This window comes from Pecten maximus, chromosome 18 (assembly GCF_902652985.1).
Source record: "Pecten maximus chromosome 18, xPecMax1.1, whole genome shotgun sequence".
Lineage (NCBI taxonomy): Eukaryota > Metazoa > Mollusca > Bivalvia > Pectinida > Pectinidae > Pecten > Pecten maximus.
Genome location: NC_047032.1, coordinates 32,741,999 through 32,757,956, shown reverse-complemented (window position 1 = coordinate 32,757,956; position 15,958 = coordinate 32,741,999). Strand labels below are relative to the sequence as shown.

The 15,958-nt window shown below is 37.3% G+C and overlaps 1 protein-coding gene across 1 annotated transcript; it reads left to right on the top strand.

The window, feature by feature from the left end:
- Positions 1-1,659: 1,659 nt before the first annotated feature.
- Positions 1,660-15,019, top strand: LOC117316817 (uncharacterized FAD-linked oxidoreductase YvdP-like). The gene is made up of 6 exons (XM_033871592.1): positions 1,660-1,796; positions 6,013-6,475; positions 9,295-9,478; positions 11,340-11,733; positions 12,659-12,855; positions 14,507-15,019. The coding sequence occupies exons 1-6, from the start codon at positions 1,792-1,794 to the stop codon at positions 14,821-14,823; spliced, it is 1,560 nt and encodes a 519-aa protein (XP_033727483.1). The 5' UTR covers positions 1,660-1,791; the 3' UTR covers positions 14,824-15,019.
- Positions 15,020-15,958: the final 939 nt, after the last annotated feature.

Sequence of the window (15,958 nt, the reverse complement as noted above, 5' to 3'; positions counted from 1 at the left end):
ATGTGATGTCCATACAGGTAGTCAGGGTATATAAAACAGACTGGTGATGTGACGTCCATACAGGTAGTCAGGGTATATAAAACAGACTCTGGTGATGTGACGTCCATACAGGTAGTCAGTGTATATAAAACAGACTGGTGATGTGACGTCCATACAGGTAGTCAGGGTATATAAAACAGACTGGTGATGTGACGTCCATACAGGTAGTCAGTGTATATAAAGCAGACCTTGGCGGGGCTACCATTTTATGAACGTTCTGTTCGGCCCTCCTTGTAATGCCATCACCTTTCAATATTGCACCGAGAAGTTGCACTTTCTTAGAGTAGTCCTGATATTATCCGCCAAATCAAATTGACTGTCGTGTCCAGCTGAGAGGGAAGCGACAAAAGGCAACAGTCCTTACCGGAGTTTGGGCAGAGAATCAGAAGGCTAGCAAACCAGACATATCCAACTGCCCCTTCCGATGGTATAAAGATCCTGGCCAAGGAGCAATGTATTGATGACTTGGTGGACTGGCATAAGGTTAGATTAAAACAAGCCATACCAACGAGCCTCAATCGGTAGGGTAACGGTACACTGTTTTAAGGAACCGAATTTGAAATGTGACTATTTCGCGTGTCTATGTTATTTCAATGTATTGATACTGATATATGTTTCGTCATGTGTGATGTTTGTTTAGGCTTGTAAAGAATGTATGGTTATGGTATATATATAATATCAATGAAAAACTACAAAATACTGACAGTTGGCAAAATCTATTGCTGAATGATGATGGAAATGTTAATGGTAATAAATTACGTCTATATAGAACCTATAAGTATGGGCCTACAACAAGTGATTATGTGTTAAATTGAGAGAGAAGAGGATCAGAAGAGGTCAGAAGAGGTCAGATGTTGGTCACATTCCCTAGAAATTGAAAAGGGACGGTATGCCAAGCCGATTTTACCCATAAAAAAAACAGAATCTGTAAATATTGTTTATCAAATGAGGTTGAAGACGAAGTTCACTTTTTAATACAGTGTATTTTTGTGATGCTTTACGCTGGCCTCTTTTAGTTGATGCTAACAGTTATGTCGTTTTAATAGTATGGACAGTTTTAATCAGTTCAAATATCTAGTAGATGATCTCCCCCAATTCGTCTCGCTAATCAACTTGATGCTATGTGGAGGAGAAGAAGCAATTTTCGTAGAATTTTATTCACGTAACATAACGTGGCTACGAACTGTACTATTTTAAAAGTCATAAATGGCTGGACACAACTTACTTTGGGAGAAATATGGACATAACTTACTTTGAGAGAAATATTTTATCATGTCTTTTGCATGTTGTAAGGTGTTTGACACTTTAATGCACAATTGAACTTGAACTTGATATATATTTCGTAATGCGTGGTGTTTGTCTAGGTTGATAAAGGCTATATTGATAATGATATACATTTTTGTATATTTCGTAATGTGATGTGTTTGTCTATGTTTATAAAGAATATATTGATAATGATATACATTTTTGCATATTTCGTAATATGTGATGTGTGTCTAGGTTGATAAAGAATATATTGATAATGATATATATTTCGTAATGTAAGGAGTTTGTTTAGGTTTTGTTGATAGAGACTCTCGTAACCTCGTCACAGTTAAGATAGTTCAGCACCTCACATTTCAAAGTTACCCAGAGACAACGGCTGACGGCGTATGACCTGATCTATTTGATATAGTTGAGAAGGAACGCTCATCCTATAAAACTAGGCTGCTTCCTCAGACCTAGGGTATTAGTGTGAGAAAAGTAGCCGGAATGGGGTAAGTATAACGAACTCGTTACTTTTTATCTTATGTGTATTTCATTTATATGTTCAAGTTACATGTTGTTGTTAATAGTTGGCTATGATAACATAAACCTAATTGTTGGAATAAATTGTTAAGTATGGTCACATGGATGTGCAGAGAGCTTCGTTATCATTATGACCTTGCTAAGGTAGATCGTATTTCATTCTGTATACAAATTTTGTTGATGGCCAAAATGACGACGTTTGTTCAGGTAGAAGAATCTGGTCACAATGATGACATTTGTTTAGGTAGAACATCAGGCCACAATGACAAGGTTTGTTCAGGTAGAAAACTATGGCCACAATGACGACATTTATGGAGGTAGAAAATCTGGCCACAATGACAAGGTTTGTTAAGGTAGAACATCTGGTCACAATGACGAGGTTTGTTAAGGTAGAACATCTGGTCACAATGACGACATTTATGGAGGTAAAACATCTGGTCACGATGACGACATTTGTTGAGGTAGAAAATCTGGCACCAATGACGACGTTTGTTTAGGTAGAAAATCTGACCACAATGACGAGGTTTGTTCAGGTAGAAAATCTGGCCACAATGACAAGGTTTGTTCAGGTAGAAAACTATGGCCACAATGACGACATTTATGGAGGTAGAACATCTGGTCACAATGACGACATTTGTTCAGGTAGTACATCTGACCAAAATGACGACGTTTGTTCAGGTAGAACATCTGGCCAAAATGACGACATTTGTTAAGGTAGAACATCTGGTCACAATGACGAGGTTTGTTCAGGTAGAACATCTGGCCAAAATGACGACATTTGTTCAGGTAGAACATCTGGTCACAATGACGACATTTGTTCAGGTAGAACATCTGGCCAAAATGACGACGTTTGTTCAGGTAGAACATCTGGCCAAAATGACGACGTTTGTTCAGGTAGAACATCTGGTCACAATGACGAGGTTTGTTCAGGTAGAACATCTGGCCACAATGACGACATTTCGTCATTCCATTCACTAATTAAGTTTTTACATATAACTTGTTACGTCATTTTTCTACAAATTTATTATTTTCATTGCTACAATGCTGTCAGTGTATATTGAGCTTCTCATAAAATGCTTAAAATTGCACCAACCGAATGAACATGTCACACGAGTATTATTTACTGTGTTTTTTTTCCTTCTGTATCATTTCAATTACTATAAAACAATGTTTTACAATTATCCAAAGTTTATTTGGCATATGAAACACACAAACACGGACACAGTACCCCAAAATAAACAGAACAATATCTGAAACATCCACGGACACCTGTAAACGATACTGATCATTAAATCATTTAATACCAAACGCATTAGATATTTATTTAGGTAATTTTTATATATTGATATAAGATTCTATTTCATTCCATAGTTACATTCAAAATTCATTTATACAATGTACTTTTACCCTAATTTTGATCCTATGGAACTTGATCATGTGCTTGTCTCAAGTTAAACGCGCTAGTACAGGTTAGTTATTACAAATACAAATATATCAATCTAATGTATCTTATCTATAGGAAATAGTTTAACTGTATTAAATAATTTATTTATAGTATTTTTTACCATTAGCACTGTGGCCGTAAAGCATATTTATACATTATTGTATATATACAATGTGATTACAGTGCGCTCATAATGATTGTTAATTAACCCGAAAGTTACACACACAGATAATTAAATATAAGTAGAACAAGAATCGTGCTCACGAACACATTTACGTATATTTTGTTTGTGGAAAAGGTATATATATCCTACATCCTTATCATAACGATATTTTAAAGTTGCAAGTCAGAAAAAAAATATATATACCGTAGAAAATAAATCCTAAGAAACTGGTTTCCTTCAGACATATAGTCATCACTGAAGGTACGTAATTCATGATTTCTACTCTGTACAATCGGAGGCCGAGTTGTTCAGGTGTCCCGATACGTTTTATGCATTGTGAGAAACCATGGGGGACCCAACCCCCAGGGCCCTATTGACGGGGAAAATAAAAGGATTTTATCTGGAAAGGAAACAAAAGGTGTCCCGACACTTTATCACTAGCCCTCCACCTCTTGGTTGCGAGTTCGAAACCTACGTTGGGCACTTGCCAGGTACTGACTGTAGGCCGGTGGTTTTTCTCCGGGTACTCCGGCTTTCCTCCACCTCCAAAACCTGGCACGTCCTTAGATGACCCTGGCTGTTAATAGGACGTTAAACAAAAACAAACCAAACTGTACAATTTGTTGGGGTGTACACTATACGAACCTAGTCAAGAGTTTGTTCATCTGTGTAGTCACGTATGCACCGAAAACATACAATAACCTAATTGTGATATGGCTAACTAAAATGGTTAAAAGTGACCAAGGCTCCAAAACATGTTTGCTAAAGTTTTGCAAGTTCGCAGACTGGCATTTGGCACTGAAGTATTGCCGGGAAGGTTTTGTTGTAGCTGATATATTTATCTAGGTGTTCAATGAGTCTGTTTTCTTCAAAATATCTTGTAATTCCTCTTCGTTTATTATAGCGAAACGTATGCCGTTTGCCCTAGATCGTAAACAAAGTGATGCCGAACACTCGTTTGTTTCAAGCATTCTGATTTGCTGTTTCCAAATTAAAGCTTTGCGTGATTGGTCAATAGGGTAGCAAAGATTGCTGACCTATTCGTACTAAAATTAACCAGGAGAATTTCCAAGTTGAGTTATGGTCCTTGTGAGGAAGCCATATTACAAAACAGTTATACTTACTCTGACATATAATTGTACACTTACTCTGACATATAATTGTACACTTACTCTGATATATACTTGTACACTTACTCTGATATATAATTGTACACTTACTCTGATATATAATTGTACACTTACTCTGATATATAATTGTACACTTACTCTGATATATAATTGTACACTTACTCTGATATATACTTGTACACTTACTCTGACATATAATTGTACACTTACTCTGATATATACTTGTACACTTACTCTGATATATAATTGTACACTTACTCTGATATATAATTGTACACTTACTCTGATATATAATTGTACACTTACTCTGACATATAATTGTTTTGTGATTTCTACTGAGTGTTGTACGAAATACACGTACACGTAAATAATGAATGACAACTTACACTATAACACAATTTACGTGGATTACGATTTCTTAATTAATGCAGCTATGGATATATCTTTTGAAGAAATTGTTTTCAGTATTAAAAATATTCCACAGTACGTGTAACAGGAACTTAAATAAGTAAAAAGTAACTAAGATAAATCCAAACAAGTTATCTCAATCACAGAAGTTTGTTTCTGTAATAATGGAAAGAATACACAAATAATAGACTGCTAGTTTTAATTCACATCGCCGTTTATCTCCCATTTATCATCCATACTCACCTAAAACGACAATCTCAGTCCTATTTTGATTAAATCATTGAATTAGCTCATATGTTGTGGTTTCTGAGGAAGGTTTTGGTGATAATAACGTTTAGATAAAACTAGATATGAAATAACTCATTATTTGTGTGATACTGTATCCACATATTAAAAACTTTTTTTTATAGGAGTTATCAGCATTTACCTACCCTAGATAGTCTGAGTTAGCGAGTTTGCGGAATATTCTGTTTACTCAACTCCATTTATTAACAAGTGTACTTTTCATGTTTATGTGGCAATTGTCATAACAGACAGGAAAGTCCAGATAGCTACTCTTTTGGTAGCCCGAGTTTCCTCTGACCTTGATACCCTGTCTGGTGTAGGATATTAGGCCGAGTTTCCTCTGGTCCTGCCACCATGTCTGATGGTGTCGGGACCAGAGGAAACTCGGACTACTTTTTTTCTGTGTCCTCAGGGATGCTGTGTGTGTAGCCTTCAAAAACAATAAGCAGTCACTTACATCTTTTACAAAAGATTGCCTTATTTTTTTCTGAAAAGTCATGTATAACATTCTGTAAAACCTTCCGGCGAATGTCTTTTATATTTATATTAATGACATACGCTGTTGTTTATTTATTACTAAGCCAGCCTATACTTGATGAATTTATGGTTGCTCATTCATTGTTAACTTTCCATCTGCACTTGCAAATTTTCTATATTTATTTGCACTTGCTGCAAATGTACTCTTCAATTTTTGAATAAAATTAAGATATAAAGTAAGCTGTTATTTAACAGATTAAAATAATCTGTATTTATAGGAGTTATCGGCCTTTCCCTGCCCTAGTGGCTCTAGTGATGCTCTGTGTATCCACAACCATCGACGCCTACTGCTATCCCGGCATGCCTTGTTTTCCATCCAATGAGGAGCAGGTCAAATTATCTGTAGCAATGAAAGGCCATGTAGTGTTTCCATATCAACCGGAATATGACGCATTAGTGATCATGCAGAACGTCAGAGTTACTAAATTCCCACACTCTATAGCAACTCCTTTTTCGACGGAAGAAGTCCAGATGGCGCTTGCGTTTGCCCGCCAGTACAACCTTAGTGTGACTGTAATATCGTCCGGCCACGACTACTTCGGGAGATCAACAGGAGACGGAAGCTTCCAGATCAGTTTGAGAAACATTTCCGATATCGATGTCAACTTGAACTCTACACGACATCCGGACGGAGAGGTGACCATTGGCAGTGGTGCCCCCTGGATTAGTGTGTACGAAAAGGTAAGTTACAATCAGGCATCTCAAGTAATACGAATTCCCTCACTATTCAACATTGACCAATACGTCACAAGAATAGACGAATCGCAAGGTCGCTCAGAACAACACATGCTAAATATCATAAGAAGAAATTGTAGTTTTAGGTGAGGATTTGTAATAATAACTTATTGATAGAACGAAAGAGCTAGAACAAGAAGACGAAGATTTATAAGAATAACTTTGCACAAGAGATGATAGTTAAATCATAGGTGCTTAGCACGTTTATAATTCAAAGACCGATTATAGACTAATATGTAGAGAAAGGTCTGGAACTCCTCCGTCCTGCAAAAATAGGTCAATTTCATTGAAAGTGTCGTCAAAATTTTACCAATTGTTTGGATTTTCAATGGCGATAGTCTTAATCAAAAGTTAAGGTTGCCATCTTGCCACTGCCAATAGCCGACCAATGAAATCACGGTTTACAAAACTTGAATGGCAAGTGGAATGATGGCCGTCGACTTGGCACTGATACCCGTCGATGCAGAAAACAACCATGGGGAGCACGAGAGTTGAAATGTAATGAAGCGTTAGACAAGTAAATAAGTTTGTTTTGACCTCATATTTGTTAACACCAAACCCTGTGATTGAAGACCTCCACACGTTTTCCGTGTATAGAATAGAAATTTTTGTTTGAAAACAAATGTTCTCGATCGTGTCCGACTATAGAAAATCCATCCTTTTTCAGACTTTCGAAGCTGTGCGTGAAAGAAATAGACTATTTAGGTATGATTTCTAGGTGTCATGTTAAAGGTTGCTAATATAAATTTTGATTAAGACTATCTTTCCTGGTAACATTTTGACGACACTTTGAATGAAATTGGCCAATTTTTGCAGGACGGAGGAGTTCTAGACCTGTCTCTATATATTAGTCTATAATCAGTCTTGGACTTACAAACGTGCTAAACACCTTTTGTTAAATAATTAATTTCGTACGTTGCGAATAGATTTAAATATAATGGACAGGGATATATGTATAGTTACAGTGACCTCATTTTGACGACAGGTGATTTTAAAGTGGTACAAGTCGGTAGATGGAGGACGTCGTTTGGTTTCGTAATAACTACGAGTCTATCCCTGTGTCACCTTACTGATTCATGGCGGCGATATTAAACGTTTGACTATCACAGATATCCATTCATCGCAAAAATGTTCGCTGAGTGTTAGTAGATCTCTTAAATAGAATTAGATCAAACTTATTGGCATGGTCGGTGTCGTCGTTGAAACTAAATAGTTAATTATTCCGAAGATACGAAGATCTGTTTTATGTTTTCCTGTCGTTTTATTGATTTATTGATTGAATGGCGAGTTTGTTTACCTGTCGATGTGCTCTGAATGTTATTGTCAGTAGGAAAACAGATAAATAACAATGACATTTTTAATTATTAGATTAATGTAACGTTTATTATGATAACATACGTATTGACAAGAAAGGGTATGGTATAACGGTTAAATCTTATTTACAAATAAAAATAAGAATTAGTTCGACATTCCTTATTGATTTACGTCATTCCCTCCTCGACACACACGAGGATACCGGGATATCAGAAGCAATGTTTATAGTGACCGCCGTCTAGAGGTAGTTCTGTAAACATACATCACTGTATTTTTATGACCGTCGTCTAGAGGTTGTTCTGTAAACATATATCACTGTATTATTGTGACTGTCGTCTAGAGGTAGTTCTGTAAACATATATCACTGTATTATTGTGACCGTCGTCTAGAGGTAGTTCTGTAAACATACATCACTGTATTTTTGTGACCGTCGTCTAGAGGTAGTTCTGTAAACATATATCACTGTATTATTGTGACCGTCTAGAGGTAGTACTGTAAACATATATCACTGTATTATTGTGACTGTCGTCTAGAGGTAGTACTGTAAACATATATCACTGTGTTATTGTGACCGTCGTGTAGAGGTAGTTCTGTAAACATATATCACTGTATTTTTGTGACCGTCGTCCAGAGGTTGTTCTTTAAATATATATCACTGTATTTTTGTGACCGTCGTCTAGAGGTAGTTCTGTAAACATATATTACTGTATTATTGTGACCGTCGTCTAGAGGTAGGTCTGTAATCATATTTCACTGTATTATTGTGACCGTCGTCTAGAGGTAGTTCTGTAAACATATATCACTGTATTATTGTGACCGCCGTCTAGAGGTAGTTCTGTAAACATATTTCACTGTATTTTTGTGACCGTCGTCTAGAGGTAGTACTGTAAACATATATCACTGTATTTTTGTGACCGTCGTCTAGAGGTAGTACTGTAAACATATATTACTGTATTATTGTGACCGTCGTCTAGAGGTAGTTCTGTAAACATATATTACTGTATTATTGTGACCGTCGTCTAGAGGTAGGTCTGTAATCATATTTCACTGTATTATTGTGACCGTCGTCTAGAGGTAGTTCTGTAAACATATATCACTGTATTATTGTGACCGTTGTCTAGAGGTAGTTCTGTAAACATATATCACTGTATTATTGTGACCGTCGTCTAGAGGTAGTACTGTAAACATATATCACTGTATTTTTGTGACCGTCGTCTAGAGGTAGTACTGTAAACATATATCACTGTATTATTGTGACCGTCGTCTAGAGGTAGTTCTGTAAACATATATCACTGTATCTTTGTGACCGTCGTCTAGAGGTTGTACTGTAAACATATATCACTGTATTATTGTGACCGTCGTCTAGAGGTAGTTCTGTAAACATATATAACTTGTTTTGTGACCGTCGTCTAGAGGTTGTAAACAATACGTAATCCGTTTATTGTTAATAGCTTAGCAAATACAACCGTGTGGTGGTGGGCGGAAGTGCTCACACTGTTGCTATGGGAGGATATACACATGGCGGCGGTCATAGCCCAATGTCCCGGATGTTTGGCCTCGCTGTGGATAATCTTCTCGAAGTAGAAATCGTGTTGGCGGATGGTTCAAAAGCAGTTGCCTCATCCGAGGGTACAGGTATGATAGTAGAAATAAGGAACTCGTATTTACTTACAACAAAAATGGCCTCTCTGCTCGTCGGTCACGGTTTGAGTTGCCCCTCTTTTGTTTGTCCGGCTCTTTCAGTCTGCTTTATAACTTTTGTGATTTGATCACGGTTGATTGATCAATTTCTCTTCAAAGCCTGTCCTGAAATGATTAAATTTCAATCAAAAAATGTAAGCGCAAACACTTTGTTTTAAAACATTGTCATTAAAATGCATCACTATTAAAAAAAGAAAAAAAAGAAAAAAAAGACGTTATATTATTTTTGCTTACAACAATACTTTAAAGCATGAAGTTAACCGCAATCTTATATCGAACCACGGTCACCTTAGTGAAGGCAAATGTGTCATCCCGTACATCGTTAGACTATCCAAAAGGTCAATCGGCCTCGAAAACATTTTTGTAAATCATTATTAGTCTCCTTTAACGCGTGTTATGAGTAATTTATCAACAATCACGTGTGAATTATAATATATTCAATTTCAATTTCAATTTCTTTATTGACCGTAGGCCTTGTGGCCCATAAGTACATACTACAAATACTCAATACATGAAAATGACAATGAAACAGCAATGAAATACATTGTGGAGAACGGGTTACATATGTAAAGATCGAATCTTATTTGCTTCGAATATGAATTTACCCAGGTTACATAATTCTTTGGTATTATTGACACTTAATAAATGTATTAATTTAAACATTGGTGGCTTTTGCCAGTAGTACTTTTTAATTAAACAAATTTTTAAGTTGTTGTACATATTACACATCAATAAAAATGAAATTCATCTTCAACTTCAGTAGTTGAATTACAGACTAGACAAAATCTCCTATTTCTTTCAATATTTTTATAACGACCCGCTTCAATTGCTAAAGAATGTGCAGACAAACGAAATTTGGATAGACATATTCTATGCATCTTAGGCATATACTTGGTATGACAACTAAAGGACATTAACTTTCCATAGCAGTTTAATACCTTTATTTCTATTCTTAATTCAAAGTTTATTTCAGCCTTTAGTCAGTGATATCGAATTTCAAAGTGTACTTTCGCTCTGCCTGTTAGGGGATCTGTGCTTGTGACATCACGAGAACGTCCCACTATTCCCGACAAAACAATTTAGTTGCTGTTATAAGCACTAAATCATCAATGTTATTTCAACATTCCCATCAGTGTATTTCGCCGTGAGGGGATTCCCCTTTTAAACAACATAGAAACATGTACATATATTGCTGTGAATTACATTGACATATTGAGTTTTTAATCCAGTAGCACGAATACAAACGCAGGCTACCACAACGAACGCGTGTTGTTATGGAAGCGGTGATATTTTTCGTGACGTCAATGATATACCTAATATGGTGACGTCAGAACAACGTTCCCCTAATCCTTACATCAAAGGGAGTAATTCTATTTTCTTTAGAAAGTTTATACTATGGCAATGGGGAGAGAATCAGAATATTTAAATCTACTGGGAAACCCTTCCAATGGGGAGAGAATCAGAATATTTAAATCTACCGGGAAACCCTTCCAATGGGGAGAGAGCCACAATGTTTAAATCTATCGGGATATCCTTCCAATGGGGAGAGAATCAGAATATTTAAATATATCGGGATACCCTTCCAATGGGGAGAGAATCAGAATATTTAAATATATCGGGATACCCTTAGATGTATCTTTATATCTAATCTGACCTATTCTCCTGTAGCAAGGTCCTCCGTAGAAATCCACGTTTTGCTATTATTTTGCTCTCGTCATATGTTTTTTTCTTTCTTTTTTGAGTTAGAATTATGCTTTCGTTAATTATATCGGTATTCTCTGTTGTACTATTGCAGTTATTACAGACACGAATGGCATCACCAATCGGACGTCCGACTCGAGCCTCTTCTGGGCCTTACGGGGAGGAGGTGGAGGTACGTTCGGAATATCAACACAGTTCACCTTCAAAATACACAAGGCGGCGCCAGGGGTGGTTAACCTCGATATAGCCTACCCAATGATACTGGCGAATGGAACATCTATCGCTGATGAAGTATTGGAAAAGATATCTGAGATTATTCTCTCCGCCCCGCCAAACTGGGGAGGATATCTAATGACAAACGGATTACCAGACAAAGACACACACGGACAAATCAGTCTGTTCGCCAACCATTTCGGTACGTGGGACACAGCGTCTCGGAAGTATATGGATAATCTGTATAACTTCAGACGGGAATGGCAGAAACATGCGTAAGTAATATTAACATGTCAGGGTTAGTAATGGAGGCACGCTATCGGGGCGGGAAAAGTGAGGAGGGGATCCAGGGCGGGTAACCAGGGCGGGTAACCAGGGTAGGAAACCAGGGTGGGTAAACAGGTTCGGTAACCAGGTTCGGTAACCAGGGTGGGTTACAAGGGTGTGTAATAAGGGTGGATTACCAGGGTGGGTAACCAGGGTGGGTTACAAGGGTAGGTTACCAGGGTAGGTTACAATGGGGGGGGGGGGGGGGGGGGGGGGGTTCCAGGGGGGGTACCAAGGGTGGGTAAAAAGGATGGGCTACCAGGATTGGTAACAAGGGTAGGTTACCAGGGTGGGTAACAAGGGCGGGTTACCAGGGTAGGTCACCAGGGTGGGTAACAAGGGTGGTTAATGAAGGTGGGTAACAAGGGTGGGCTACCAGTGTCGGTAACCAGGTCGGGTTACCAGGGTGCGAAACCAGGAAGAGTAACTAGGGTGGGTAACAAGGGTAGGTGTCCAGAGTGGGTAAGCAGGATTGGTTACCATGGTAGATAACCAAGGTGGGTAACAGGTAGCGGGATTAGTATGGCAAGACGGCACAGAGAACAACAGTTGGAATCAGATAAAGACATAATGACACGTTGGATTACCAGAGTATATATATATATATCATATATTCACCAAATATATATTGTGGGAATGGAAAGGGCTTGGGAGAGGTATGGGGAAACTTGATTGCTGAGTTAAATGTGAATCTAGTAATCTAAATACTTTGGGGGTTGTTTGTATCCATTGGGTTGTTTGTATCCAGTACCTGTCTCACAATTCATGATTTTGATGCCTTTTACGTTTTAATGATCATTATTTTCAAGTTTAATTATGCAAATTGAAGAGTGACTTCAAAAAAAGTTTATTCTCTCTTGATTACTGTTACAGCATTTATAGGAACTATTCCTCATTCATCGACTACGAGAGAACAGCCATTGATGGCAAATACTACAGAACGTACATCTCAAACATCCTGATGAACAATCGGAGTTTCAGCCCCGAGTGGAGGAAAGCTATGATTGATAGCGCCTTTAAGTTTCCGCTACAAAAGTCGGCGATCCTTTCCACTGGGACGTGGGTAGGAGGTGAGTTATCACTGTCTACTTGACTCAAGCTGAAAGGTGAACAGGAGCTAACTTTACACAGCCTATTATCACCATAGCTGGAAAAAAAATACAAAAAAAAATACAAAAAGTAGATTAACATAGACTGCCTTTGGGGAAGCGTCTTCTACATCATCGACTACATTTAAATCAAATTTATACCACAAAGGGACATAGGATATTTGTCAATGAGACCAAATCATGTTTCCCGTGGTCTTCATAAACCTACATCTCTCGATGCCATGCGTTATTTTTTTTCCGTCGACAGACAAAATATGTCACAGAACTTGTGATGATGGGAGCAAGTCCTTAAATATCCAATCGAATGGGACACCAAGGTAGGGAAAGCACCAACTATTTATAGATGGGACACCAAGGTAGGGAAAGCACCAACTATTCATAGATGGGACACCAAGGTAGGGAAAGCACCAACTATTTATAAATGGAAGCTAAAAAAATTAAAAAATAAAATGTCTGGAAACTGCGGGAAGGACACGGTAAACGATGGCATGACCAATTGGTGGGATCACCAATTGTTCTAGTGATTTTGTATATTTTCGTATATAGCCATGAAAAGTTAAAGATTTAAAAGTGACCCTAACCCAACCCCTAACCCTAACCCAAAAGGGGTCAATTTGGCTAAATTGATATAAACGACTTCTCCTCTGAAACTAAGGAATTGATATCACTCATATTCGCCTAGTAGCATCTACTTGGGGTAGGGATTCAAAATTATCCTATCACTGACATCATCAAGTTCAAATACCGGAACAGCCGTAATTTTCAGAAGGAATAAAATAGTCCCTCTTGACGTTATTAATAGCAAATTAATTTGCACAAATTTGGCTTTATTTTCTATTTCATATTCGTTTGTAGATATCGTCAAATTATTCACATTTGCATAATATATGATTGTTTAAAATCCAAGCCGTTTTTCGGCGCAATGATATACGGTTAACATTTAAAAGTGATGCAGCTTTGAACGGGTATTGAACAAGACAGGCTAGATTCCTCGGAAACACCTAAGATTCTATCGAGTGGATTTACGTTATTTTGAAAAGGACTTCAGTTCTCACATTCTAAATGAAAGTTTGACAGTAGGTGAAAACGATTCCAAAGATATTTCGTTCGAAACAGATTCCAGTCTAAGCAGACGATTTTAAACTTCACATGGGCTCGGATTTTTAGGTAGGCCTTTGAAATCAGTGAACATACAAAACCGGAAACCATGTTGATACACCCGATTTCTGAAAATTCGGAAAGAGCCCTGTGAGTGTGACTACATTGACAATCGATAATTCCTAGATCAAGAACGGCGCTAAAAAGTATTTTGTGTTGACTACATTTTTTTAATGATAAAATATTGCTCACATAACTTGTGGGATTGCTTTGTTTTTTGTTGTGGATTAAGTACTGTATATAAATGCTAGCATTCGAAAGCTCTCTACGCCGAAAGTAACTGGCGGCCATTGTTTTGACCTGCAACACCGGGGGCTGTATTCCTACACAGACCGAATCACTGTAAATTGTAGTATACAGTCTCGTGAATACAATTTGGTTTACTAACTACATAAAGGCAAATGCAACACAGAATGTAAATGTAACATAATCAACTACGTTTTGCTTGTTTCAGGAAAGGTTCATGAAGTCGGAATCGATGACACAGCCGTACATCCGGGCTTTCGAGAGTGTTACATGTCTTTGACCACAGGAGTAGGCTGGTCCGGACTAGGTGACCACGAACATGAATTTGTGGCAGAGGGTCAAAAGGTCAGAGAAAAATTGCGACCGTTCGGCTACGGGAGTTATCGGAATGAGGGATCAGCTGATTCACCTTCGTGGAAGGATGATTTCTGGGGGAGTAATTACAATCGTCTGTTGGCTATCAAACGTGTATATGACCCAGCCAATGTGTTCTCGTGTGTCGACTGCGTTGGACGAGATATGTAACTGTACAGTATGACATTCCATATATGTTTTCAGAATTATGGAATTGTGCAACATGGTTGCGGAAAATAGGATGATTTTAATGTTTATTTTTGAGATAATTCAGTCACATCTTATTCAAATAAACAAATGATTTATTTAAAATTTAAAATTCTTAAAGAAAACAAATTAAACACCCGTTATAGTTGAAGCAAGCCTAGATTTTGTTTTGTTTTGTTTTTGTTTTGCTTTGTTTTTTTTACATTTTTTTACATTGTTTTGTAACAATACGAACCATTGGCGAGTGAAATGTAGGGTTATATTAAGAACATGGAGAATCTTACTCTGAAGTCATGTGACATGTAGGGTTATATAGAGAACATGGAGAATCTTACTCTGAGGTCATGTGACATGTAGGGGTATATAGAGAACATGAAGTGAGACCACGTGACATGTAGGGTTATATAGAGAACAGGAATCTTACTCTGAGATCATGTGACATGTAGGGGTATATAGAGAACAGGGATAATCTTACTCTGAGGTCACGTGACATGTAGGGGTATATAGAGGACATGAAGAATCTTACTCTGAGATCATGTGACATGTAGGGTTATATAGATGACATGGAGAATCTTACTCTGAGGTCATGTAAAAACTACATCTAACGAAGCTGATGAATAACGTTGTAACAAATCAATAAACAAATGTATTAAAGTTAATATCTACATATTAATAACGCCCAATAATATAAACAGTCGTTTACTTCACATTTCATTGTTTAAGTATCTGTGTGGCATTTCTTTACGATTTCGTTTTCATAAAAACTCTATTGTAGTCAATTAAATATTACAAAAATGTATAATCTTTGTGTTCAGCAGTTTTCAACATTACTAAATTTAGTTATTATTCAAGGTTTGCAATGTAAGGATCAGCTGTTAATACGAAAACGATAATATCGAATTCCACCGAGAATAGCCGTGTCATTGAGTTTCACTTAACATGCTCGTAACAAGAGACAGTTTGAAGGGGTATTTATCTTACAGTGGTAAAATGCATGGACATTTCTGGAATAAACATATTGGTTCTTGAACGTTAGACTGAATCGATGGTGTTACTTCTATAAATGTTTATGTAGTATACTATATTCCGATGGATGTGA